Below are 25358 nucleotides of genomic sequence, written 5' to 3' on the forward strand. Positions count from 1 at the left end.
ATGATCTGATCTCATCTGTATCCTATGTCATTAAATTTCATGCATGTACGAGCACTGAGGGCAGTAACCTGCATTTGGCTAAAGCCTGTTTTCCAGAAAGACATCTTGTACTGGTTCAGGAACATAAAACCATTAAAAATTTCTTGGTGCCTTTGTTAGCTTGTTCCTGTGATGTATTGTCACCTTAAGAAGAAAAATTGTGTGCCTCATTTGAATTTGTCTGACTTCAGTTTCTACCACAGCTTCTTGTTATGCCATTCTCCACTAGATTAAAGAGCCCTTCAGAATTCAGTATTTTTTTCTCCATAGAGGTACTTATACGCTGTAATCAAGTCAATCTTTTTGATACAATAAACAGACTGAGCTCTTTAAGTCTCACTTAGCAGCATTTTTCTTCAATTCTCAAATCACATTTTCAGCTCTAATCTGCCCCCTCTCCGATTTTTCAACGTTTTTTCAAAACATGGGCAGGAATGCAGTATACAAGATTGGTCTCCTCAGTGATATATCCAGAGATAAAACTATATCTCCCCTGCTTCCTACTTCCCTGATGCAGATTAAGCCTTCCTGTTACCAGTGTCAGAGTGAGCATTATGGTGAGTTGGTGACTACAACCCCTAAGTGCCATCTCCCTCTCAGTATACAGCACCTACAATCCTTCAAGCTTGTTACAGGGATTTAGTTATAGTAAATGTATTTTATTTGACAGGGCCCAGTTTGCGACTCAATTCAGACTATTTCACATGGTTGCTTGATCCTTATTATCTTTACCATTTCTCTCCCTTTTGTGTCATTTTCAGATGTGACGTCCCTTTTCACAGAAACACACCCATTTGACGAAGGTTCCTTACTGTCAGTTACTTTTTGTCATCAGTCATTTAGGCAAGTCTTAGTCAATTTACTATCTGCTTTAATGATATCATGGGGTACTACATTTTCTTTCAGACTGTCTTAAAAGTCTAAATTTTCAATATGCACTTAACCAAATGATCAATCTCATCAAAGAATTAATTTAGAGAAGTTTGATTAGACCTGTCTTCATAAAAAAGACTGGAATTATTTCTATTCATTTTTTTAAAGTCTTTTTAAGTTAAATCTGATATTCCCATTATTGTTTGGGGTACTGATGTTGGCCCGTACTTTCCTGTTATTGCAATTGCCCTTTTTGACTGCTGGTATAACATTAGCACCCCTTTGGAATTTCACAAGTATTCATAAGTTCACTAAAACAAGTGAAAGAGCCCCTGTACGTATTCTGGAACCAGGAGTAAACATTATCTAAGTTTGCTTATAGGAGAATGGTCATGATTCCTATCTTTTGTAATTACTAGAAGGCTGGAGCAGTTCTTCATAATCCCCTTGAGATCCACCTACTTGTTTCTTTTGTTGCACAGAAGTACTTATTGAACATATTTACATTTTTCATATCAGCACAAACCCACTTATGAACTACATTTACTGATGGGCCAGTATCACCACTGGCTTTTCTTTTATTCCTAACACACTTAAAACGTCTCATTTGTCTTCAGATCTTACAACCATAGATTTTTTTCATTGCCTATTAACTTCCCTTATCAATTGTTGATGTTGTAACTTGTAATTTATAGCAACTGTAATTTATATAATCACTCTTTGTTTTCCATTTTATTTCTAACTGCTACCTTTGAGCTTTTATGGGAAAGTTACTGCCTTCTGTGATTGCAAAAATCATACTCTTAGCCATTTTATAGAGTCTTTAAAAGAGCCCCCCTTTCTGTGTTCTCACTAAATGTTTTTTGCCTTGTCAGTTCCCCTTACTGTTTTTCTCAGTTTGTGGAAATTAGCTCTTTTGAAGCAGCAGAAATACATAGTTTTGATTGGGGCTGTCCTTCATTTACCCATGATGAATGCAATCAGGCCATGATCGCTCGTTCCCAGGCAACTCCAAACTTTTAATTTAGTGATATCTACCATTTTTATCTATCACATTGAGGTTCAAATACTTATCTCTTGTGGTGTAGCCTATCTATTGGGCTACAAAATTGCCTTTTGCAAGATGTAGAAGTTATTAATGACTTAGTAGAGTCTGCAGTTGAAGCTAGAAAAGGGCTACACGCTTGTTTCCTCACAAACAAGGAAAATCAGGATACCACATGTGAATAAATGTTTAATTCATGCCTGACTATTTCACCAGCTTCCAAACCCCTTTGCCAGACCTCAATCAAGCCTGAATTCCAATGGAAGACGTGAGCTTTTGGGGGCATTGGTAGTTAATCTTTGGATGCTTTCAGACCTTCCTATGACAAGAGCACTAATGCCTTTTGTCACAATGAAAGCCCGATCGACTTTTTTTTTTTTTTTTTTTTTAAAGCGGTAATCACTACAAGGAAATAAAGGGATGAGAATTAAGAAGGCCTGTGTCGCCTTGGATGGGGCTGGTGTCCTGGAATAAACTGGAATAAGGAGGTCAGCCACAACTCACTCGGAGGCCTTCAAACAGCCCTTAGCAGCCGACGGTGCCAGGGCGGGCATTGACGGGCAGCAGCAGGCAGGGCAGCGGCAGGCAGGGCAGCGTCGCGGGTCTCCGGCAGGCAGCTGGCTGCCCTCAGGGACGGCCGGGCTGCGCCCGCTGCTGCCGCTCCCTCCCCCCCGGCAAGGGTTTTAAGGCACCGGGTCAGCCTTTTGAGGCACCGAAACAAGCTCTGTCACAAGCAGCGACAGCAACGAAACCCCGACTTCGGAATAAGGGCAGCTCCCGGGCATTAAAAACGCCCTCCTTCCTTAGCGCAACCTCCGCACCGCCGCTCCCCTCACGCTCGGGGCAGCCGCTCCGGTGTAGGCGGCCGTGCCCCCCTCCCGCCGGAGGAGGCGGCTGGCGGCGGGCCAGCGGCGCCGAGGGTATTAATAGGCGGCCGGGCGGCTACGGGGTGAAGGCTGCGGGCTTGGCAGGGGACATGGATGGCTCGGCGCGGGAGCGGCCAGGGCCACGCCGGGGAGGTGCCTCCCCTCCCCTGCGGTCCGCACCCGGCTCCCACCGCGAAGGCGAGATGGAGGGTAAACGCTGCCGGGGCCAGAGCGGCCTTCTCCCGCCTCCCTCCGCGCTTCAGCAGGGCTGCGGCTTTCTCCCTCTCTCCCGCTGCGCCTCGCCACGGGCTGCGGCCGCCGGGGCAGCGCCCTCTCGGCCGGGCGGAGTGGCTCGCTCCTGGCCCCGCTCGGGGCTTCCAGGCATGTCCTCGGCCGGCCGCCGGCCTGCGGGGGCCCCGCAGCCGCCTCGCCGCGGCCGCCGGCGGGCCAGGGGAGGAGAGGGAGCTCGGGGCGGAGGAGGGAGGCAGGGTGGGTTCGCAGCCAAGGTGCGGGAGGGGTAGGGCTGCCTTCGGGAAGGGCTCCCGCCGGCTCGGAAACTTCCCCGGTCGGGTGTGGAGGTGAGCAGAAAGGCTGCCTGTCGAGTATCCACCTATCTATAACCTCCTTTCCTTCAAGTGCAGCAGTAAGGCAGCCAGAACGGTTAATAAGGTACAGAGTTTGCAACAATTATTATAAAAGCATTGCAGCACAGTATTTTTGTTGACGTAAATGATCTTTAAAGAGTGGTGCCTTTTATATTTTTTTTTCCCCCAGGCACTAGTATAAAACAGGCATGGGCATATGGTGATTTGCTTTGGAGCAAAAGGTCTCAGGAAGGGAGAAGTTAATCCTGCTTGATATATGTATTATCAAGTCAACTTGATTACCTGCATTAGCAGGAAGGCCTTGCATCATTATGTAATGAAAAATAAAAGTTGACCATACGTTTATGGAAGTAGGCAATGTGGAAGTCCTATGGCTAATACAATAATGAGACTTCTGGAGAAGCTTAGAAAATGGGGAGACTAAATTGTGGTATGCCTAGGCTTTGGGTATACCTTTATTTGCAAGGTTAAGAAATGAGGAATTCCACAGTCTTGTGAGTGGAAACTGGTTGTGAAGTCAGAAAATAGTAAAAGTATGTGCAGATGGCTGTTCGCTCTCCTACAAGATCAATATTCTTGATAAGAATTTTTCCACTTACCCCAAATTGGGAATCTCTCATGAAACAGTCTTGGACCTAGTATATTTCTTCTAGCTTTACTCTAAGCGTGGATGAGATACTAAAAAAGTTTTTACTCCCAGGTTGAGAAAGTGTCCTAGCTTGTCTCCCAGAATTTCAGTGTCTTGCATTCATGGGTGACCCAAGTCATTAGCACTCTATTGGTGGAAAACCTCCAAACAAAAGAATATATTTGATAGAAAACTGCGGAAACTTAGTATTTTAAGAATGATGGCTCCCTTTTCCTTGATTTAATATAAATTGAGCATTTTAAAGTTACATGGCAATTCTAGTGTGCAGTAAGTATGTTCCAGTGTTCATAGTAGTTTAAGGCTATACTTTGCAAGTAACAACAGCTGTACTATGTGAGTAGCAGTACTGTATGAGTGACAGCAGCTGCAAAAGTGATTTGCTTCACATGCACCTTATCATAATATCCTCTGCCAAGACGACACCAAAGATAAGCTTCTAGTGGTCACTAAGACCAAGATCCCAGTGTTCCCTTTGGCTGGGTAGTACTGTTCTTGTTCAAATATTGCCTGCAGTATGCTACCAAAAGTCTACTTTCCTTACAAACCATTGGCTTGTGTTGGTAAGGTAGAATGTGTCTAGTGATAATAAGATCCCCACCCTCATTGCTGCAAATTTTCCAGTCTCTGCCTTATTCACAAGTAGCATCTGTAATTTCTGCCTGCTCTATCTCTCATGAGGAATTTTTTACTCTCCCTGTTCTGTCTTCCCTTTACCTTTGGTGAGTTGCTGTGTTTTCTACCAGGTTCTGTCTGGTGGATGAACTTCATGTGAGTGGGATGGTGGAGGAAGTTGGGCTGCATTGTAGCCTTTTCTCTCTGTGTTGATTGTTGCCTTATTTGTGAATTCAGGTGGTTTGGGATCTGGGGAAATATTTTGCTCTTGTTATCTTGAGCTGAGAAATGGGGCTCTGTGGTTCTTGAGGTGGTAAGTTCTTTGCTGCCTGCTGAAAGCTTTTTTTCCTAAGTGTGAATCCACAGTAAAAAACGGACCTACTGGGCTGGTATGTGCAGTTCTCCTTTCAGTACTGATTTTTTGTTCTCTTAGCTTTTAAGGTTATATGGGAAAACATCTAGGAGACAAAAGACTGAAGTCACCTGCCTGTTGCAGCAGTATCATTGTGTTTGCTTTGCACAGCTGGAGCAGCTGGCAAAGTGGACACAGTTGGAGTGGAGACTTGGATGTGTATAGAGTGACCCTTGCAGTGGCTGTTGTGGTGAATGCAGTGGGAGCGCTTCTTGGGTGGTGACATTGTTTCATTTTGTTTTGTTTGGTTTGGTTGGGGGTTTTTTGTCTTTGGGGTTTTTTTTTGTTGTTGTTGTTGTTTGGTTTTTATTTGTTCTTTCCTTTTTTAAACACCCTTAATGTATCTGAAAGTGAGCACTTATGAGGTTCATCTTGCTTGTTCCTAATTGAGCCAAATTTCTCTCGGACATTATCACTGCTGTCCATAAGGGCAGCCTTAATGACTGTGCAGGAAGAGGATTTTCTAGGCTATGCTTCCACTAACAAAAAAGATAGCAAAATCCCATTAATGAGAGGGGACCAAGTTGTAGATTCCTACTCCTAGCTGCAGAAATGGATCTTGACTGTCTATATCCTTCAGTCATTTGGCATCAGGGTCACTTTCAAAGGTTGTTTTGGCATGGAGAAAGCCTGGAGAATTCTGTATTTGGAGAAAAAAAATAGGTGAGATATTCCCTTGTAGGGCATAAAGGCTGAGTCTATTAAGTGGAGTCTCAAGCAAGTTACTAGCTAATCAAGTACAACAAACAGAGTCGGAGCTGGAAGCCACAAGAGTAAGGGAGCAACCAGCATTTACGCAATATGCTGCTTTTTAACTTCTGAATTGCTGGCTGCTTGGTGTGTATGTGGTATGTTTGGGATGTTATGTGGTTTGCGTCTGCCAGCAAACTGGGGAGATGAGTCATTAAACATTTATTTCATGTAAGATGTTGCTGTGTTGCCATCTCAAACAAGTGTAATGTGAAGCATGGTAAAACATACTGGAAGTTAGGGTGACTTTCAGGCGCTGGTAATGTGACACTGGTTAGTATTTTGGTCAGAGTAGAGGAATAGGATCTCTCCTGTGTCTTAAAATCTGATCTGATAAAAAAGATACTAGGATCTTTGCTAATATCACTTCATCAGAGGAAGGGAAACATAAGTTTGCAAGAAATGAAGTTTGCATCAAATAAAGCCATTCTGTGTGAATGCATTCATTGCACTTTAAAATTAGCAAGAATTTTCTTGGCAGTTAATGAATTTAGTGAAGGAGCTTAATTTGACATTTGAGAAGTTCAATAAATAATTTTTCTTTCTTGATTAAGGCATCTTTTAAGCTGTCACTTATACAACCAAGAATTGTTACTTTTTAATGCATTGGGAGATCTTGTTGCATACTGATTCAGCTACTATTGCCTATTAAACAGTTTAGATTTCATGTGCCTTAATTTCCCTGCACTTGATTATTTTAAGCAGCCTGCTGCTTTAAAGACCATTTGTATTTCCATAAGCATTTATTACATGTTCAAGACAGAAAACATGGACACATTGAAATACATGTCTTTGTATTTCTCTGACACCCCCCCCCCCCCATCAGATTTGCAATAGTCAGTCCTAATGCTCATCCCAAATATTTACAAAAACTACCTCTAAAGGCTTTGCAAAAATCAGATGTTAAATTTCTTAGGCAGTTTTTTGCTTTTTATCGTGTCACAATGACACAAACTGCAGAGGTTGTTGGAGGTAGTTGTTTGTAAAGCATTGATCACTCAAGGATGCTCAGCAGGACATGGCTAAATTGGGGCCACTTACCCCCTTTTTTGTTCTCCCACCTGTGCACACAAGTTATCTTATTTTAACATTAGCGGGGTTTATAGATGTGCAATGAGGGAATAATAAATTTAAATATAAATGGTTGTTGCTTTGTGGCATGTTAGTGGAGGTTGTTGTTGTTGATGATTATTGTCAGGGCTTGTCTAAGGGTACTAAAAGGTGGCTTTGACCTGGTTCACATGTATGTATGTCCATCTCTATTACTGTTTCTTGAGTATATGTGATCTTGATTTCTTTTTTTAATGAAAAATTTGTGAAGTGTCAGCAAATAGAGGTGTCTTTAAAGAAGTCATCACTAGACCAGAGTTTTTTCAGTGCTGTAAATATGAGGAAAGCAGTTCTTAGTGACCAAGGTCTTTTGTCAGCGAAGTAGCAATAACTCTACAAAGTAGCTGGTTAAATCTAGATAATTTGGAAGAGCTTTTGGCTCTAAAGCTTGGGTGTCTCTGCCCTTTGTCATGTCTCACCTTATGTAAGCTGAAAAGCCTCATAAATATGATCTTATCCATTGGCAAATGTCAGGGTTTCAACAAGAAAGGTTGTCTCATAAGCAGCTTGGTGTCCCGCTGCTAGTTATGCTGCAAGATGGCTTGTGTCTTATTGAGCTTCTTAAACTAATTTTTCTCAAACAGACCTACTGCATTGTTCAGGGGTTATTGATCCCCCCTTTGGTGCCAATATATCATGTTAAAAAGCCGTTACACCTGCCTGAAGGGGAGAGTAAGCAACAAATACTGTATGTATCTGATATTTGGTTGCAGTGCTGATGCTGATCTCAAATGACTGAAAAAAGTTTTGGCATGGTCAAAAAAAAATCCAAAAAACCCAGATAAGTTATCTGTCTTCTGCCTTTCTTAGAGGAAAAATGGAAGATGTGGGTGCAGTGAGACTGTAGGTAGTGTAGGGATTCTGTTTGGGCCTCTTCAGCTGCTTTGCTGGGGCAGGGATCATATGGTCTCATTGGTGAGTCCTAGCATGCATAGCATGGTCAGATCTGTGCTTCTACCAGGCATCATCCAGGCTGCTGCCCTCAACAAGGACTGCCAATGTCTTCTGCTGGCACTTGCTAATGTGTGTTGTCACCCAGCAGCTTGGCCTCTTGCAGCTCAGGAGTGGTTTCCCAAAACCACATAGGGAATCGGGGCAGGCATGATCTGAAGTGATGGGTCCAGAGCCCTGCTGGGTCCCTCATCTGTGTGTCTGCTGATCTGACCAGCAATGTCATAATAGTTTGTGCAAGGCAGCTTGTTCCATTTTGAAAGTGGATTGAACTACTTTGCTATACGTAATATGCTAATAAATTATGTCTACGTAGAAACTAGTTCAGAGGACCTAGTGGGCTGGAAAGTTACATCCTGATTTACTGTGCACTAGCTTCTCCCTGTTAGTAAATAAGGGCATATCTCAGAGCAATGTTGTAGATGTAAGTTAGTGAGCAGTAATTGGAAATCCTTTGTAGGAAACAGAAAATAGGGAAGTGTTTATGACGTTAACAAAAAGTGAGAGGGGGAAAAAAGTTTTGACTGTAACTTCAATGTAGTGGTAAAACTTCCTAAAATGAAATTTAGACTTTCCATCTATTTTTACATTTTAACTTGCATTGAATCCCAGAAAACTCACATTTAGTAAATTACTGCTTTCTTATTTGATTTTTGAAAGAAAGACTGGAGTTAAAACTTTTTATATTATGACTAAAAATATAGTTCTTGCATGAAATTAGAGTCTGTCGCGGACTCTTAAATGAAGCTGCAGGACTTCCATTTAGAAAAAAAACCAATTGTATTTTCACTTCAATTTTTTCCAGTGGGAAGCAGAGAAATCTCAGGGATTCTTTATATTCTATGTGGGTCACACATATATTCATCACTTCTGTCTGAACTCAGCCTCCTGAAGTTGTTAACTTTTCTATCCCATGTACAGTGCCTGTGATTGACTTGGATGCTGCAAATATATTCACTTTTCCACAGGAAAAGGAATGTTCATTAAATGTTCATTATCAGTGTGCAACTTCTAATTAAAGTAAGAGCCATTTTGTTTCTCAAATGCTTCCTATGCTGTTGGCAGATGTTAAAAATTAGCACATGTGAGTAGAGAGAATCTCATTGGGGTCAGGGAGCTGGGATTTCCATTTCATAGTTGGCATCTGCCGTTTCTCAGTTTCGCATCAAGGTGAATTCCAGTTCTCCACAGCCTTTCTTCCTAATTGGAAATGTTACAGCATGAGTCATTCCTGCAGTTACTTGGTTAGGGCATTGAGAAGCTGTTATTAAATACTAACATTAATTCCTGAGGTTTGGCCGCATAAAAGTTTCTGATTCTTGTTTCTTAACTTTTGTCAGCTTCTTTTTTTTTTTTTTTTTATTTTTTTTTTTAGCATATCCTGCCTAGTATTGTTGTGTATAGCAAGCGCTTGGCATGCAGTGAATGGGCACAGCATGTCATGAGCATTGAACTAATACAGGTGCCCCCTCAGGATGCTGGAAACATCTCTGAAAACAGAACCTCTCTCCTAGTGCGGACCTTGCATTCCCTGTCAGATATTAATTGCTGGGGCTCCTCTCCGGATTTCTCTCTCCTCCCAACCTTTCCTTTCAGAAGGGGAAATTTAGGTGTGGGACGGAGAATAGGACCAGTTTGTTGTACTGTTGCCTTTCAGTGCTAGCAGTGTGCCCAGAGTCTATTGAGGGGCCTTTGAGCCTGGACACAAGCACTTTTGTTTCCCTCAGTCCTGCTCTGTAAAGGTCACGTTTGCATTTTCACAGTCAGAGGATTCCTTGGGGGGGGGGGGGGGGGTGGGTGTGTGTGTGTGTGCTGTTGCAGACCTTCTGAAGGGAAGCACCCAACTTGTTCCCTGTCCACAGGCCGGGTCCATAAACCTGCAAAACAGGAACATGTAGTATAGGGGCAACTGCATGAGCCCTACCATACCTGTGCCTACTTTTTTTTTTTTTATATGGATGGCTTTGCCAGGACACCAAGTCAACTTATATACTGGATTCTAAGAAACCTGCACCTCCTTTACTTGGCAACAGGCCTGGGAAATCACTTTACTAAGAAACTAAGTATTTTGCCTTAAAAATGGAGTGGCTTTGCTTTAGTCATAGACATACAGAAAGTGGTGATTAAAGAAACAAAAGTGTCTTTAAAGATTATGTATGCCAAAGGACTCAAATTGCTGCATAGTATGGGACAGGTTTGTGTTTTAATACTTCGATGCATGATATGGTACCACATTAATCCATTAAACATGGTGGTGTGGAGTCTTGACACTGAAGTTCACTTGTTTTCTGTTTTTTTTGGACACACTGAAAGAAGATACTGAGGTCTTCTGAAAGAAGAACCATGACTAGATCGTGCAGAATGAGAAATTTAAGAATTTTTTTTTCTGATTAATGCTGGCAATTATTATTGTATTTGTTACAAAGCAGAAATTGGCCTTTGGTCAAAGCCAGCCTTTTGCATTTGCTTGAATAGTCAGTGGTACTAGTACAGTTTAAACTGAACAGGATTTGGCTCTGGCATTCAAGCAGAAACTACTCTTTCACAACCACGCCCTTTTGTTTCTGCCTTTTCCTTGTGAGCAGTAAGTCTTTCTGGGCATTTTATTCTACTCTCCCAAATGTTGTCAGAATGTGCCAAGTACAAGGCTCCAGCTCCTTTTTGTAGTGCAAGAATTCAGCAGTGAAAGTTTCTATATGTTTATGGAAACACAGATGCAGCTTTAAAAATACTTGGTAGTGCTTACATAAAGATATAGAAACATCTGAAGAAAATGTTTGTCTTTCTGTACTTGTATTTCAGCTCCAATTAATTTATGTTTTCTGCTGGGAAAATAATATTGATCATAAAAATGAAATGCTGGTTGGAAATCCTTCGGCTTCTGTAATAGAATATTTCATTCAGGACGAAATGTGAGAATTACAGGCTTCATTCTGTCAGTGCTGAAGCCAGTGGCTAAATGCCCAATTGCTTTCAATTGGAGCAGGATTGAGTCGTCTTTTTTGCTGAAGAATATCTTGAACAGTCAATAATCCTTAAAAGCACTTCCATTTGGTAAAGTTTCAGTTCTGTGTTAAGCCTGGGGCCATTTGGCTGAAGTTGCATTTGATATACTTTCTGGAAGTCTGTTTTTCTGAGTCTGCTTAGGAGTCTGTTTCTGTATTCTTAAATAAAAAAGAATATATTTATTGCAGCCACATCTCTAGATTGTTTGCCTATCATGTTTGAAAACAAAAAATGTATATGTGACAAGATGTTTCTACGAAGTAGGCTCCATGTAGAACATTCCCTTAGTGCAATGAGGTATGTTTGAGATAGATATCTAAAAGGCCCCAAATTCTTGGAAAACAATGTTTTGAGCATTTGAGGTAAGATTTTTTTTTTTAAAGAGACAACACATTATCAGCTCATAAAGATAGCGTGTTTTTCTTAGCTTGGTTGCTGAGCTCTGAGAAGGTGTTAAAATCATGCTATTTAATTTGGGTACTGTGATACAAAGTGAACCTTGAATCTTTCTGGAGGTTCACCCATCTAAAACATAATAAATTGGTCATAGATCTTTTAAAAAATATGATAAAAGGAAAAAAAAGTTATGAAAATTCAGACTTTTATCATCTACTTAGTTTTCCTCTTCAAGGTTTTTACTGCAACCAGGAGGAAACACATTTATTTTTCAGTAAAGAAGAGTTTGGAATTCTCATAAGAACTCCAGAAGTCAGACAGTTTAAGTAGAAGATTAAGTATCACAGGATTTGCAGTAAAATCATGAGGGATGGGAATAGTGTATATATCTACCAGTGGTTTGCAAAACCTGAAGACCTTTGCCTTGGAAAATGTGTATGTTTAGGGCTTGATTTAGCTGCTGATTGTGAAATAGTTGTTCCTATTAATTTCTAGTAATAGTCTTATGGTATGTTCCAGGGTAGAATTCAGCTCAGCAAGTTCAGATTGAAATGGTAAGTGATAACCAAAAAATTATTGAGAAAGTGGTAAATAATTGCAAAGTGTATTATTTAATGAAATATAATGTGGGCTACATCCTGAACTCTTTGCTGGAGCCTTACACAGGTAAATTGCTGTTGAAATGAAGGCTTTTTTCCCTCCCTTCTTTTGACCCTTCTGCTTTGCCTTTCTCTTTCATAGACTGTGCCTGAGGCCCAGCATTACATGTGTTGGGACTAGGGGTGGACTATCACCTATTTTCCAGAGGATCCCTTCTTCCTCAGGCTCCACAAAGTGTCCTGTGGAGACTGTAAAACTGTGTGTAGAGGTGAACAGACCTGCTTCAAATAGGGAGCTGCTCTTAGACCCATGACCCAGCCCCATAAAGACGTGGCAGAAAAAGTGATGTAAAGTCTGCTTTTGCTTTTTGCAGAATCCCTGGAAGAGATCATGTAAAGTCATGGAAGTACTAGTATCGTATCTCTGTGCAAAAGTGTCAGAAATAGGGCTGATGGAGTTACCACCAGAAAGCTTTTGCACAGCTCTGGTTCTAGCAGCGAGCTGAGAGGTGGAGCACGGCAGAAAAAAGGAGTTAATGAGGTTGGTGAGCTCCACCATCTATTCTTCTTGTAACCAAAGTAAGTATTAACATCTGTGCTCTGCGATAGATATTAATCTCCAATGTAGGTTTTTTTTAGATCCTGTTGTCTTTTCCATAGAAAGAAAACACCTTTGACATACAAGGAGATGACAGCATCTTCAGGTGATGGCAAGGCTGAGATTCTTTTCTGTGTTTATGTTGAACTCTGGTTAGTACTTAAGGCAGCTATTTATGCATCAAATAACTAACTCTCAATCCAAAAACAGTGCCTATTCTGTCTGCCCAAAGACCTGATGCCTTCCAATTCCTTGTTAATACCTGGTGTTTTAAGTCTCGTAAAGTTGACCTACTAGCTTGTGTTTTCAGAGAGAAACCTCTAAGACTTTTTCAAAGCTGCAATTTCTGTACAGTACCTCTGCTGTGGTGTGTTGGGAAGCATGATAAGAATTGACGTTTTTGATGTCTGTGATTTTCCATCTTTGCCTGTTGAAGATATAATACTATTTATCTGCTTGTTCTGTATCTTTCCCACAAGAACATTTATGCCTCTCCTGTAATAATGTGCCGAAGGCTACTCTGTTCAGCAAAATATAGTCTATTGCTCTGTTGGATTAAAAATAGAAGTAATTTCAGAAATGCAGAGGGTGGGGGGTCTCATTTTTGTCATCAGTGTTATAGGAAGCCTGAGGTTCCATCTCGTGTTGGAATTTTATCTTGTTTGTCATATCTCTCCTGATAAGTGAAAGTGAACTGAATAGCTTCTCTGAGTCATCAGTAAACAAAAGATCATGGGATTGACAGGATTTCTTTCAATCAGTGAACCTCGAAGTCACGCACCTTTCTACACAGCATTGTTCGTCGATGTCCTCCTGCGCATGAGGAACTATAATTATTATAAGCATGATGAATGTGTCAGACTGCAGTGTCTGGCAGTCTTCTGGAATTTCAGTTGGTTTAGACCTGTGAAGAAGCTACCTTTCTTCTGTACTTTGTAACTGGAGCAAAAAGTAAAGCAGAAGATAAAGTTGTTTTGGGTATAGAGCGTTCTCATTCATACATCTTTACCCTTTGTCGTGGTTTAACTCCAGCCAGCAACTAAGTACCACGCAGCCGCTCACTCACTTCCCCCATCCAGTGGGATGGGGGAGGAACTCGGGGAAAAAAAGGTAAAACTTCTGGGTTGAGATAAGAACGATTTAATAGAGCAGAAAAGAAGAAATTATAATGATAATGATAACACTAATAAAATGACAACAGTAGTAATAAAAGGATTGGAATGTACAAATGATGCACAGGGCAATAGCTCACCACCCGCTGACCGACACCCCGCCAGTCCCTGAGCAGTGATTCCCTGCCCCCCCCCCCCCCTCCCAGTTCCTAAACTAGATGGGATGTCACATGGTATGGAATACACCGTTGGCCAGTTTGGGTCAGGTGCCTTGGTTGTGTCCTGTGCCAACTTCTTGTGGCCTGGCTGGCCATGAGAAGCTGAAAAATCCTTGACTATAGTCTAAACACTACTGAGCAACAACTGAAAACATCAGTGTTATCAACATTCTTTGCATGCTGAACTCAAAACATAGCACTGTACCAGCTACTAGGAAGACAGTTAACTCTATCCCAGCTGAAACCAGGACAGTATCCACCCCTTATTCTATACCATTGACGTCATGCTCAGTTCCCATACCTTTAGTTACATCCTGATTAATCATCACCACCTTTCCAGTCCTTTGAGACATATGAACAATGAGATATATATATATATATACACACACAGAGATATTATTCCTTTAGTTCATGAGTTATGTTCATAAAACATTTGTTGAGTTCAATTAGTTTCCAACTCTGGGCTCCATCTGTCACACCAGTCTGTCTGGGCAGGAGGAATGGTGCAAAGTCCTCTCAGTCGGTAGAGCAGAATTGGGCTTCAGTGCGGTGTGACGAGCAGCTGACATTTGACGTAGCAGGAGGATGGTGTGCACCGTTGGATTGTTGCATGCTGGAGTCAGTTCTGGTTCCATCACTATTGCGTTTTGCTCAGTTTTATGACAGTTCTTTCTTGCTATAGTACTATGGATATAGCATATAACAATTATAATAATGATAACATACAGTAGCAGGGTTATATAGCAACTAATATGATACAGTTTAATTTTGGCTATTTTCACCTAAAATCAAATCCCCTTGAGGCACACATCGGACTTTTCCATCTTTTCGCATCACCCACCAAGTGCACCCAGGCCCTTGAGCAAAAGCAATCCCACGAATGGGTTTACCATTGCCTGAGGCAGGAGTAACCCAGACTGTTTTCCCTAACATATTTTTCATGTGCACTACAGGGACTTTATCCCCTTCTACAGTATGTAAAAATTCTGATTGGGCAGGGGCACTCCGATTGGCAGATCCTCTGGTGTTGATTAACCAGGTGGCTTTTGCTAAATGTGTATCCCAATGTTTGAAAGTTCCACCCCCCATTGCTTTCAATGTAGTCTTTAACAGTCCATTGTATCGCTCGATTTTCCCAGAGGCTGGTGCATGATAGGGAATATGATACACCCACTCAATGCCATGCTCTTTGGCCCAGGTGTCTATGAGGTTGTTTCGGAAATGAGTCCCATTGTCTGACTCGATTCTTTCTGGGGTGCCATGTCGCCACAAGACCTGCTCAAGGCCCAGGATAGTGTTCCGGGCAGTGGCATGGGGTACAGAATATGTTTCCAGCCATCCAGTGGTTGCTTCCACCATCGTCAGCACATAGCGCTTGCCTTGGCGAGTTTGTGGGAGGGTGATATAGTCAATCTGCCAGGCTTCCCCAAATTTATATTTCAGCCATCGCCCTCCATACCAGAGAGGCTTTAACCACTTGGCTTGCTTAATTGCAGCACATGTTTCACATTCATGGATAACCTGCGCGATAGCGTCCATGGTCAAGTCCACCCCTCAATCTCGAGCCCATCTATATGTTGCATCTCTTCCCTGATGGCCTGAAGTATCATGGGCCCACCGAGCCATAAATAGCTCACCCTCATGTTGCCAGTCCAGGTCCACCTGAGCCACTTCAATCTTGGCAGCCTGATCCACCTGTTCGTTGTTTCGATGTTCTTCAGTGGCCCAACCCTTGGGTATGTGAGCATCTACATGACGTACTTTTACAACCAGATTCTCTAGCCGGGACGCAATATCTTGCCAGAGTGCGGCAGCCCAAATGGGTTTACCTCTGCGCTGCCAGTTGGTCTGCTTCCATTGCTGTAGCCACCCCCACAGGGCATTTGCCACCATCCATGAGTCAGTATAGAGATAGAGCACTGGCCACTTTTCTCTTTCAGCAATGTCTAACGCTAGCTGGATGGCTTTCACCTCTGCAAACTGACTCGATTCGCCTTCTCCTTCAGCAGTTTCTGCGACTTGTCGTGTAGGACTCCATACAGCAGCCTTCCACCTCCGATGTTTTCCCATAATGCGACAGGACCCATCAGTGAACAGGGCATATTGCCTCTCATTTTCTGGCAGTTTATTATACAGCGGGGCTTCTTCAGCCCGTGTCACCTCTTTCTCTGGCGACATTCCAGAATCTTTGCCTTCTGGCCAGTCTGTGATCACTTCTAACATTCCTGGGTGACTGGGGTTTCCTATGCGAGCCTGTTGTGTGATCAGTGCGATCCACTTACTCCACGTGGCGTCAGTCGCGTGATGTGTAGAGGAGACCCTCCCTTTGAACATCCAGCCCAGCACTGGCAGTCGGGGTGCTAAGAAGAGCTGTGTCTCAGTACCAACCACTTCTGAGGCGGCTCGAACTCCTTCATACGCTGCCAGTATCTCTTTTTCAGTTGGAGTATAGCGATCCTCGGATCCTCGATATCCTCGACTCCAAAACCCCAGGGGTCGGCCTAGGGTTTCCCCAGGTGCTTTCTGCCAGAGGCTCCAGGTAGGGCCATTCACCCCAGCTGCAGTGTAGAGCACAGTTTTAACATCTTGTCCTGTCCGGACTGGTCCAAGAGCTACGGCATGAACAATCTCCCGTTTAATTTGTTCGAAGGCTTGTTGTTGTTCAGGGCCCCATTTAAAATCATTCTTCTTCCTGGTCACTTGATAGAGAGGGCTTACAATCAAACTGTAATTTGGAATATGCATTCTCCAAAACCCCATGACACCTAAGAAGGCCTGTGTGTCCTTTTTATTAGTTGGGGGAGACATAGCTGCTATTTTGTTAATTACGTCCATTGGGATCTGACGACGGCCATCTTGCCATTTTATTCCCAAAAACTGGATCTCCAGTGCAGGTCCCTTGACCTTACTTTCCTTTATGGCGAAACCGGCTTTCAGAAGGATTTGGATTATTTTCTTCCCTTTCTCAAAGACTTCTTCTGCTGTGTTGCCCCATACAATGATGTCATCAATGTATTGCAGGTGTTCCGGAGCTTCACCTTTTTCCAGTGCAGTCTGGATTAGTCCATGGCAAATGGTGGGGCTGTGTTTCCACCCCTGGGGCAATCGATTCCAAGTGTACTGGACACCCCTCCAAGTAAAGGCAAATTGTGGACGACACTCTGCTGCCAGAGGGATTGAGAAAAATGCATTAGCAATGTTAATTGTGGCATACCACTTGGCTGCCTTTGACTCTAACTCGTATTGAAGTTCTAGCATATCTGGAACGGCAGCACTCAGCGGTGGGGTAACTTCATTCAGGCCGCGATAGTCTACGGTTAATCTCCATTCCCCATTAGACTTCCGCACTGGCCATATGGGACTATTAAAGGGTGAGCGAGTTTTGCTGATCACTCCTTGGCTCTCCAGTTGGCGAATCAATTTGTGGATGGGAATCAGAGAGTCTCGGTTGGTGCGATATTGCCGCTGGTGCACCGTCGTGGTAGCAATTGGCACTTGTTGTTCTTCAACCTTCAGCAACCCCACAATCGAAGGGTCTTGAGAGAGACCAGGCAGGGTAGACAACTGTTCAGTGCCCTCCGTCTCCAAGGCAGCTATACCGAAAGCCCATCGATACCCCTTCGGGTCCTTAAAATACCCCCTCCTGAGATAGTCTATGCCAAGGATACACGGAGCCTCTGGACCAGTTACAATGGGGTGTTTTTGCCATTCATTCCCGGTTAGGCTTACTTCAGCTTCCAATACAGTTAACTCTTGAGATCCCCCTGTCACACCAGAAATACAGATGGATTCTGTCCCGTTATAACTTGATGGTATTAGAGTGCACTGTGCACTGGTGTCTACTAGAGCCTTATACTCCTGTGGGTCTGACGTGCCAGGCCATCGAATCCACACAGTCCAATAGACCCGGTTATCCCTTTCCTCCACCTGGCTGGAGGCAGGGCCCCTCTAATTCTGGTTAGAGTATTCAGTATTCACTTCTCGTAGAATTGGCTCAGAAGTCCCTTCAAGAGGATCGGAAATAAAGTCAGGCCTTCTACTCTGTTTGGAAACTGGAGCGGCATTTTCCCTGGTAGAATCCCCTTTTGTGGGGGTTTTTCCTCGCAGTTCACGTACCCGTGCATTTAGGACCGAGGTAGGTTTTCCGTCCCATTTCCTGATTTCCTCTCCCTGATCACATAGGTAAAACCACAGGGCACCTCGTGGTGTGTACCTTCTATATTCTCTCTCTTGGGCAGAAGACCGCTCACTCCTAATAGCTGAGACATTGGTCCTTCCAGGTGGGGAATAGGACATATCCTTTTTGAATTGCTGGAAATCCTCGGACAGCTTCTCCACAGCTGAAATGCAGGCTTGTAGGGAGGAGGAGAGATTTTCTTCGTATTGACGCAGCTGGCAAGCCACTTCCTCCACTGTTGGTGCCTCTTCATCCTTCCAGGACGTTACTGCCAATGCGTTGGCATAGGACGATGGTGCGCTCCGTACAAACTTCCGCCACATGGGTCATGTGCATTGGACTTCGTCTGGGTCTTTGGGTAACTGTTGGTTGTCCGGGTCATGATGAATCGCCTCTAGCATGGCTAATTCCCTCAGATATTGAATACCTTTTTCCATGGTGGTCCACTTGCTTGATTGACATATAACATCTTCCTTAAAGGGGTACCTTTCCTTCACACTTGACAGGAGTCGCCTCCAGAGGCTGATGGCTTGTGTCCCTCTTCCAAGTGCCTTGTCAATGCCACCTTCCCTGGCAAGTGATCCCAGCTGCTTGGCTTCCCTACCTTCTAATTCCAAGCTATTAGCCCCATTGTCCCAGCATCGGAGGAGCCAGGTGATAATATGCTCACCTACGCGGCGGCCAAAATCTTTTCGCAAATCCCGCAGCTCACTCAAGGATAGGGACTGGGTTATTACCTCTGGTTCTGCCTCTTCCTCCGGTTCCCGTGATGACCCTGGTTCACCATTGTCCTTTGCTAAGCGAACTGATTTTTTTGTATATTTCCTTTTCTGTACGGGGGCAACCGATACTGGTCCAGGTTGGTCCTCTGGTTCATTTGCAGTATCGCTCGCCGGGTTCTGGATAACCGCAGTGTCTGTTGCCGAGGTTTGGGTAGCAGCAGTGCTCCTTGCTAGGCCTGGAGGGGCCGCAGCGCCCATTGTTGAGGTTTGGATGGCTGCGGTGGTCATCGTTTCGTTGTTAGGTCTAGAGACTTTCTCTTCCCCTTGAGGGTACTGAGTAGTGTCGAACAGGGCTCGATAGGCATGGGCCAGGCCCCAGCATGTTGCAGTGATTTGTATCTCTCTGGAGCTGCCGGGGTGACAGCAGACCTTTTCCAAATATTTTACTAGTTCTTCTGGATCCCGCACTTGTTCAGGGGTGAATTTCCAAAACATTGGAGGTGCCCAATTTTCTAGGTACTTGCCCATACTACCCCACACACCCTGCCACTCATAATTATCTAGCCTTGGGGCACATCTCTGGGTGATCTTCTTAAATAGCTGTTTAACCTTAAACGAGAGCTGAACCACATTCAGAAGTATGCTAATTCCTAGCAGTAGGGCTAGGACTGTGCTAGTCCCAACACCCCAGGAATATTCAAATTTTCCAAAATTCTCCAACACCATTGTAACTGGACTAAAGGAGAAAGGAGAGGGGAAGAAAGATACCCCACCCATAGACTGGTTTTCCATGGAGGAAAGGTAAATGGTATAATTATCAATAATTTCCCACAGGTGGCTCCTGCCGTATAAAGGTGACAATGCTAAGTGCAAATACCGGATTAATCCCACAGCCGATGACTTTATCATACCATAAACCAGTGTTATACCACACATCAAAGCAAAAATCCACCTCCCACGGATGATAAGCAGTAGAAGAGGAATTATATACAGCAAGCGAGGTGATACATAACAGAGCTTTAAAAGCCAGGGCAACAACTCTAAGAACTCATAAATCAACATAATGAACGCTTGGAACAAATTTGTTTTAACAAGCTCTGGTCAGGTTTGTTGTTATCTCAACCCCTCATGCCCCACGTTGGGCGCCAAAATGGACTGTCGTGGTTTAACTCCAGCCAGCAACTAAGTACCACGCAGCCGCTCACTCACTTCCCCCATCCAGTGGGATGGGGGAGGAACTCGGGAAAAAAAGGTAAAACTTCTGGGTTGAGATAAGAATGATTTAATAGAGCAGAAAAGAAGAAATTATAATGATAATGATAACACTAATAAAATGACAACAGTAGTAATAAAAGGATTGGAATGTACAAATGATGCACAGGGCAATAGCTCACCACCCGCCGACCGACACCCCGCCAGTCCCCGGGCAGCGATTCCCTGCCCCCCCCCCCCTCCCAGTTCCTAAACTAGATGGGACGTCACATGGTATGGAATACACCGTTGGCCAGTTTGGGTCAGGTGCCTTGGTTGTGTCCTGTGCCAACTTCTTGTGGCCTGGCTGGCCATGAGAAGCTGAAAAATCCTTGACTATAGTCTAAACAATACTGAGCAACAACTGAAAACATCAGTGTTATCAACATTCTTTGCATGCTGAACTCAAAACATAGCACTGTACCAGCTACTAGGAAGACAGTTAACTCTATCCCAGCTGAAACCAGGACACCCTTCCACCATCCTCACTGTAGATGAAGATGACCCTTCAAGGCAGTGCTGCATGGCTTCATAGATCTTAGCTATTCTAAGGCGAGATCAGTGGACAGATGCTGTCTGTAAGCCAGATAATTTGGATATGGTAGTTACTGCTTCTCCTTTCAGCGCTATACTGTTTCAAATGTCTGTTCCCCTGATATCTCCAAATGTCTCACTTTCACCTTTATCCTCACCTTGATTAAAACTGGAGTCCTGATCTTACCATATGAAATCAATACATGAAATAGATACGTAGTTGACGCTATTGGCCAGTGTCTTACAAGCATCTTGGATGGGCTTTCAGAGGTAATGTAAAGGAGCAAGTAGTGATATGTTTATGGAAAACATCAGGAGAGTAGTCTAGTGGATAAAGGTGAGACAGAGGAAAGAGATCATTGTTGAAGTGAATAAACAAGATAATCTGTAATTAGTGACTGAGGGCACATAATAGGATGAGGGCAGAAAGGAGAGAAGTACAGGTGTGTGATATTGACAGTAATCTCAAAAGGTTTTATCTTCGTGGAGCATGGCTCTGTGAAACACTCAGCAAAGGATGCAGAAGACTCAGAGCAATAGGACTGGCTGGTAGGAAAGACCAGCATAAAGATACGGGAATGAAACTAAAAATTATTTCATGAAAAACGGGGAGCAGGAGGGATAACATGTGGAGGGAAACATTTTCAGCTGAGAAAAATGCCTAATATCTTGCACTTTATTTCTCTTTATCCAGCTGTATCATGTTCTAGGCCAGAACTGTATTTTCCTCTGTGTTTAGAAGGTGCCTTGCATGCTTTTGTATGCTGTAGAAAGCAGTAGATACCATACAGTAGGCTGTTATTACCTACATAATAACAATCTAGGTTTGAAGTAACACATTGGGGTTTTCTGTCTGTAATTCTTCCACCAAAAGCTAGGATTTTTGTACACATGTAAAGCCCACGTGTATTTTTTCCTTAAGTTGACTAAATCTTGAGTGATGAAAGAATATTTTTTTTTGTTTATGATTTAGTTGTCCAGGCCTTGCTCTAATGGTGAATTATTTATCTTGCAGATGGCATTTGCAAACAGGAGATGCTCCAGAAGAAGAATGCTGTTTTGGTGGATGGGGTCGTCCTAAATGGTCCAATAATGGACTCAAAAGCAGGAGAGAAGTTTGTGGAAGAGGCTTGTAATATTATAATGGAAGAAGTCATCCAGAAAGCTGATGATGTAACAGAAAAGGTAAAGCCGTAGAGTGTTGTTGAGCATTTGTAACAGAGAAAATGAACAATAAATCGATTTATTTCTAAGCTGTATTTTATTGCACTTTAGAAGCGATTTTAAGGCTTACATAGTCTGTGCCTGGCTGAAATAAGACGACAGCTTTACAAATTAAGAAAGATCGCATTAAAAAATCCTTCAATAACATAATTAGTGTACATATTTTCCAGAAAATAATGAATTTTTTAATCTTGGAGTACAATGGGCACTTTCTTTGACATGACAAGTGGGTGTAGTGTTTTTCTTGTTTGGGCTGGGGGGAGTTATTTGTTTGCTCCTGAGGGGCACTGGTATTGGAGAAAGAGGAACAGTGGATGTGGTACCAGTGTGGAAGGGCAACATTATGAGATTGCTATGGTTTTCCCAGAAATACTGCTTAAGAGGCTGTATGGGAAAAGGAGCTGCAAATGAATTGGGCTTGCCTTTGAGCATCCACTGGTTGCTCCCACCCCTTGGCAGAACAGCTCTCTTGCTTTTCTGCTTTCCAGCGTTCCCCACTCTAATTTTTATGGTCAAGCAATGCCCAACACACAATAAAACAAAGATCCCATGAGACCAGTTTATCAGAGATATTTTATGGTGGCATGCTGCCCTGCAATGGGCGGTTTTGTGAAACCAGTGCTGTATGTGGTGCTTTGTACCTTAATGACCTCTTCCTCTTGGCTCACCTGTTCACTGCTGGTGTCTCCCCCTCTCCCCATCACTAGGTTTGTGAATGGCAAGACCCAGAAACATTGAAGCAGATTCTTGACCTGGAAATGAGGGACGCTGGAGAATCTCATCAGAAACTCTTGCAACTCTGCCGGGATGTTATACAATACAGCGTCAAAACCAGTAGGAATGTGATTTCTAGTGAAGTTATGTTGTATGCTGACTTAGGAAGACAGGATAATGTTTACAAAGTTTTGTCACCTTTCAGGAAACTGGGGGTGTGAATGTTTGTTTTCTGCCTGCCTATACAACTATGCAAACATTTGGCTGTGTTCCTGTTATTTGACTGAATGCTGGTCACTACAGGTTTGACTAAAATGTGTAATCATGGCAAACTAATTGAAAACTAGTTCCTGTAATGCCATTGACATAATGGTAGATTCTGTCATTTTGAAGTCTTGACAAAGTCACCTAGACAGCTGTGATGTAACAGTCTAGCAAAACAGGTAGGAGAAGGACCTTTGGGTGTGATTTTCTGCTGTCTGGGTGGTAAGGAGTGGGGTTGAAGTCATTGCCCTCATACATTCTTAGTGATGATTACCCTACATTTACTATTGTTCTTTTTGAGCAATAGGGTGATAATTTGCTGATAGGCAGTAATTCCTGTTCCAGACACTGGTGAGAAGAAAGTTTGCAATGTTTCAGAGATAGTATACCACATCTCTGTAGGGTTAGTTCTCTACGGCTAACCTTTCTGCAGCATGTGTAGTATAATTCAATCTTAGCAAAAAGGGACGAACAACATCTGTTCAGGAAACTGCTGTGGATCAGTAGCTTGGGATTTCAGATGTGGCATAGCTTAGACTGTGTTTTGGAAAATGAGAATGACATTTGATATAGTTAGTTGTGGATTTCCAGGGCATGTTCCTTGGTACAGTCACTGTTGCAACAAAGTAGAACCGTAAAATAATTTTGAGAGTGAATGCATGCCTTTGAAAACCACAGAAAAATAGCAATACTGATCTGCAGGGGGAGTGCACTAATAATATGCAGATATAATTACTGAGTTACTGGAAGGTGTTCTGTTTATCTTACTTTTGCAAATTGGCTTTAGATTTTCATTTGTTACACTATGTCACCTTAGAAAGGATATTGTATATAAAAATATGCTGTGCAAATAGTCTTTAATCTAAGTATAAACATTTATTGAAGCCCCAGGTATAATATAAATGGAGCCATACAGTTTACCTGATTTTGCATGTAAAAGTACTATGCTGTGCATTAAAATTTAGGTGATGATTCCGCTGCTGAACTGACTTGTTTCTATAGTCAGCGATGGTATAGAATTTTCTCACAATTAGTTATATCTCAGTGTTTTGAGGCAGGCAAACAAATTCTCTTAACTTGTCATTTTAAGTCTGCAGCAAGTTTTTCCAAGATGTTAAACTGCCTCTCCCTCAATACCGAGGTTTCGGTGGGAGCATAGGCACAGCTGCCTGGGATCAGCAGTTTCCTGTATTCTACTGCTTAACAGAATTTGGTTGAGCATCCATCGTGGCCTCAAGATCGCTGTTAAAAGCCACTGTATATACTCAGTTGTAAATTCCTTTTCTTTTTCTTTGATTTGTAAAACTTGTGAACAACCCACATTCATTCTGTGCACTATTTATATCTCTCAAACCTTGTTTTGGGACCTGAAAGTGCTTATTAAATTTACTTTCAAGGGATTGTCTAATCTAAGGAAAGGACAGTAAATCCAGAAAATACTGAGAAAATGGAGTGAATTGTGATTTGCAGTGATCAGTGTTCAACCGAGAGGGCCTGTGATATATTCTCTTTTCATGTACGTCCTGTCACTGCTTGCTTTTCATCTCTATTTTCAGGTCATCCAAGATTTTTCAACCAGCTGTATGCTGGAATAGATTATTACTCGTTAGTGGCTCGTTTCATTACAGAAGCACTGAACCCAAGTGTGTAAGTGTATTTCATTGTCCTCTTGATGATGAATTAGCATGCTTTTTGGAATAACAGCTTTTTTTGCACCCTACCCCCTTCCAATTTCTGTTTTCAGTGTTACAGAGGAGGTAGGAATTGTGCAGGAATTTGGGAGAGAAAACAGTCTGGATTGGCTGAATAGCTAACCAGAAGGTTGGTTAATCTGATGAGGCCTTTTTTTCTAGTTTGTGACGTGGGGTTTAAGAGGAGAGATCTTTGCTTTTCAATGCTTTTAAACGTTAAGACTTTTATCTTACTTAGTGCATAAAAATTAATTAATCAGACTTACTCAGTTTTCTTTTCCTTTGAAACATTCTGCACGGAGTTGAATGCAAATGGTTACCTGTCTACTGTTTACTTGCAAATGTAAAGCCTAAACAAAAAGTAATTGTTGTTTGCAATAGATCATTATAGCTGAAATTTAAGCCTGTGACCTACATTAAAAGCAAACTCTGATGTATTACTTTGAGAGTGGAAGTGTCAATGTGATGCTGGCAGGAACTAAGCAATTGCTCTACTGGGTCAGATCCATAGTGTTTTTAGCTTAGAGTTCTACTGCCGATGGTGGTCAGCTTCTGATAGATTAAAGTGCAAGAAACCTTTATCTAGTTTTAGCAATATTCTGTGGCACGAGTTCTTTAGTCTTAATACCAGTCATGATGCTTTTATTTTTGTTCAGATATACATATGAAGTATCCCCTGTGTTTCTGTTGGTGGAAGAAGCAGTCATCAAGAAAATGATTGAGTTCATAGGCTGGGAAGAAGGTGATGGTATATTTAATCCAGGTGGGAACAGTTCAGATTTCAAGCTGAGTCATTATAAACCAACTAATACCAGTAATTCCGTGAATATTGGATTCATGTAGAATATTTGAAAATGCATGCAAAAATCCAGTGATGCGCACACACAACTATTTAATCCAGGCTTATTTTATGTGTTTCTAGTAATAATTCTGTGAATCT

At 42.6% G+C, this 25358-nt stretch overlaps 1 protein-coding gene across 2 annotated transcripts in view; it reads left to right on the forward strand.

Moving 5' to 3' along the window:
- The first annotated feature begins 2901 nt into the window (after positions 1-2901).
- Positions 2902-25358, forward strand: part of GADL1 (glutamate decarboxylase like 1) — a 98841-nt gene continuing 76384 nt past the window's right edge. Inside the window, exons 1-5 of one of the 2 annotated variants that reach the window (XM_049798556.1) lie at positions 2902-3021; positions 21541-21710; positions 22457-22583; positions 24284-24374; positions 25075-25181. In XM_049798556.1, coding sequence (XP_049654513.1) covers positions 2934-3021; positions 21541-21710; positions 22457-22583; positions 24284-24374; positions 25075-25181 — 583 coding nt within the window. In that variant the 5' untranslated portion in view covers positions 2902-2933. Of the gene's footprint in view, positions 3034-21540; positions 21711-22456; positions 22584-24283; positions 24375-25074; positions 25182-25358 lie in introns of both variants that reach the window. The other variant, XM_049798555.1, reaches the window with a different exon arrangement.

The sequence above is a fragment of the Accipiter gentilis genome, chromosome 4, assembly GCF_929443795.1.
Source record: "Accipiter gentilis chromosome 4, bAccGen1.1, whole genome shotgun sequence".
In the NCBI taxonomy this organism is placed as follows: Eukaryota; Metazoa; Chordata; class Aves; order Accipitriformes; family Accipitridae; genus Astur; species Astur gentilis.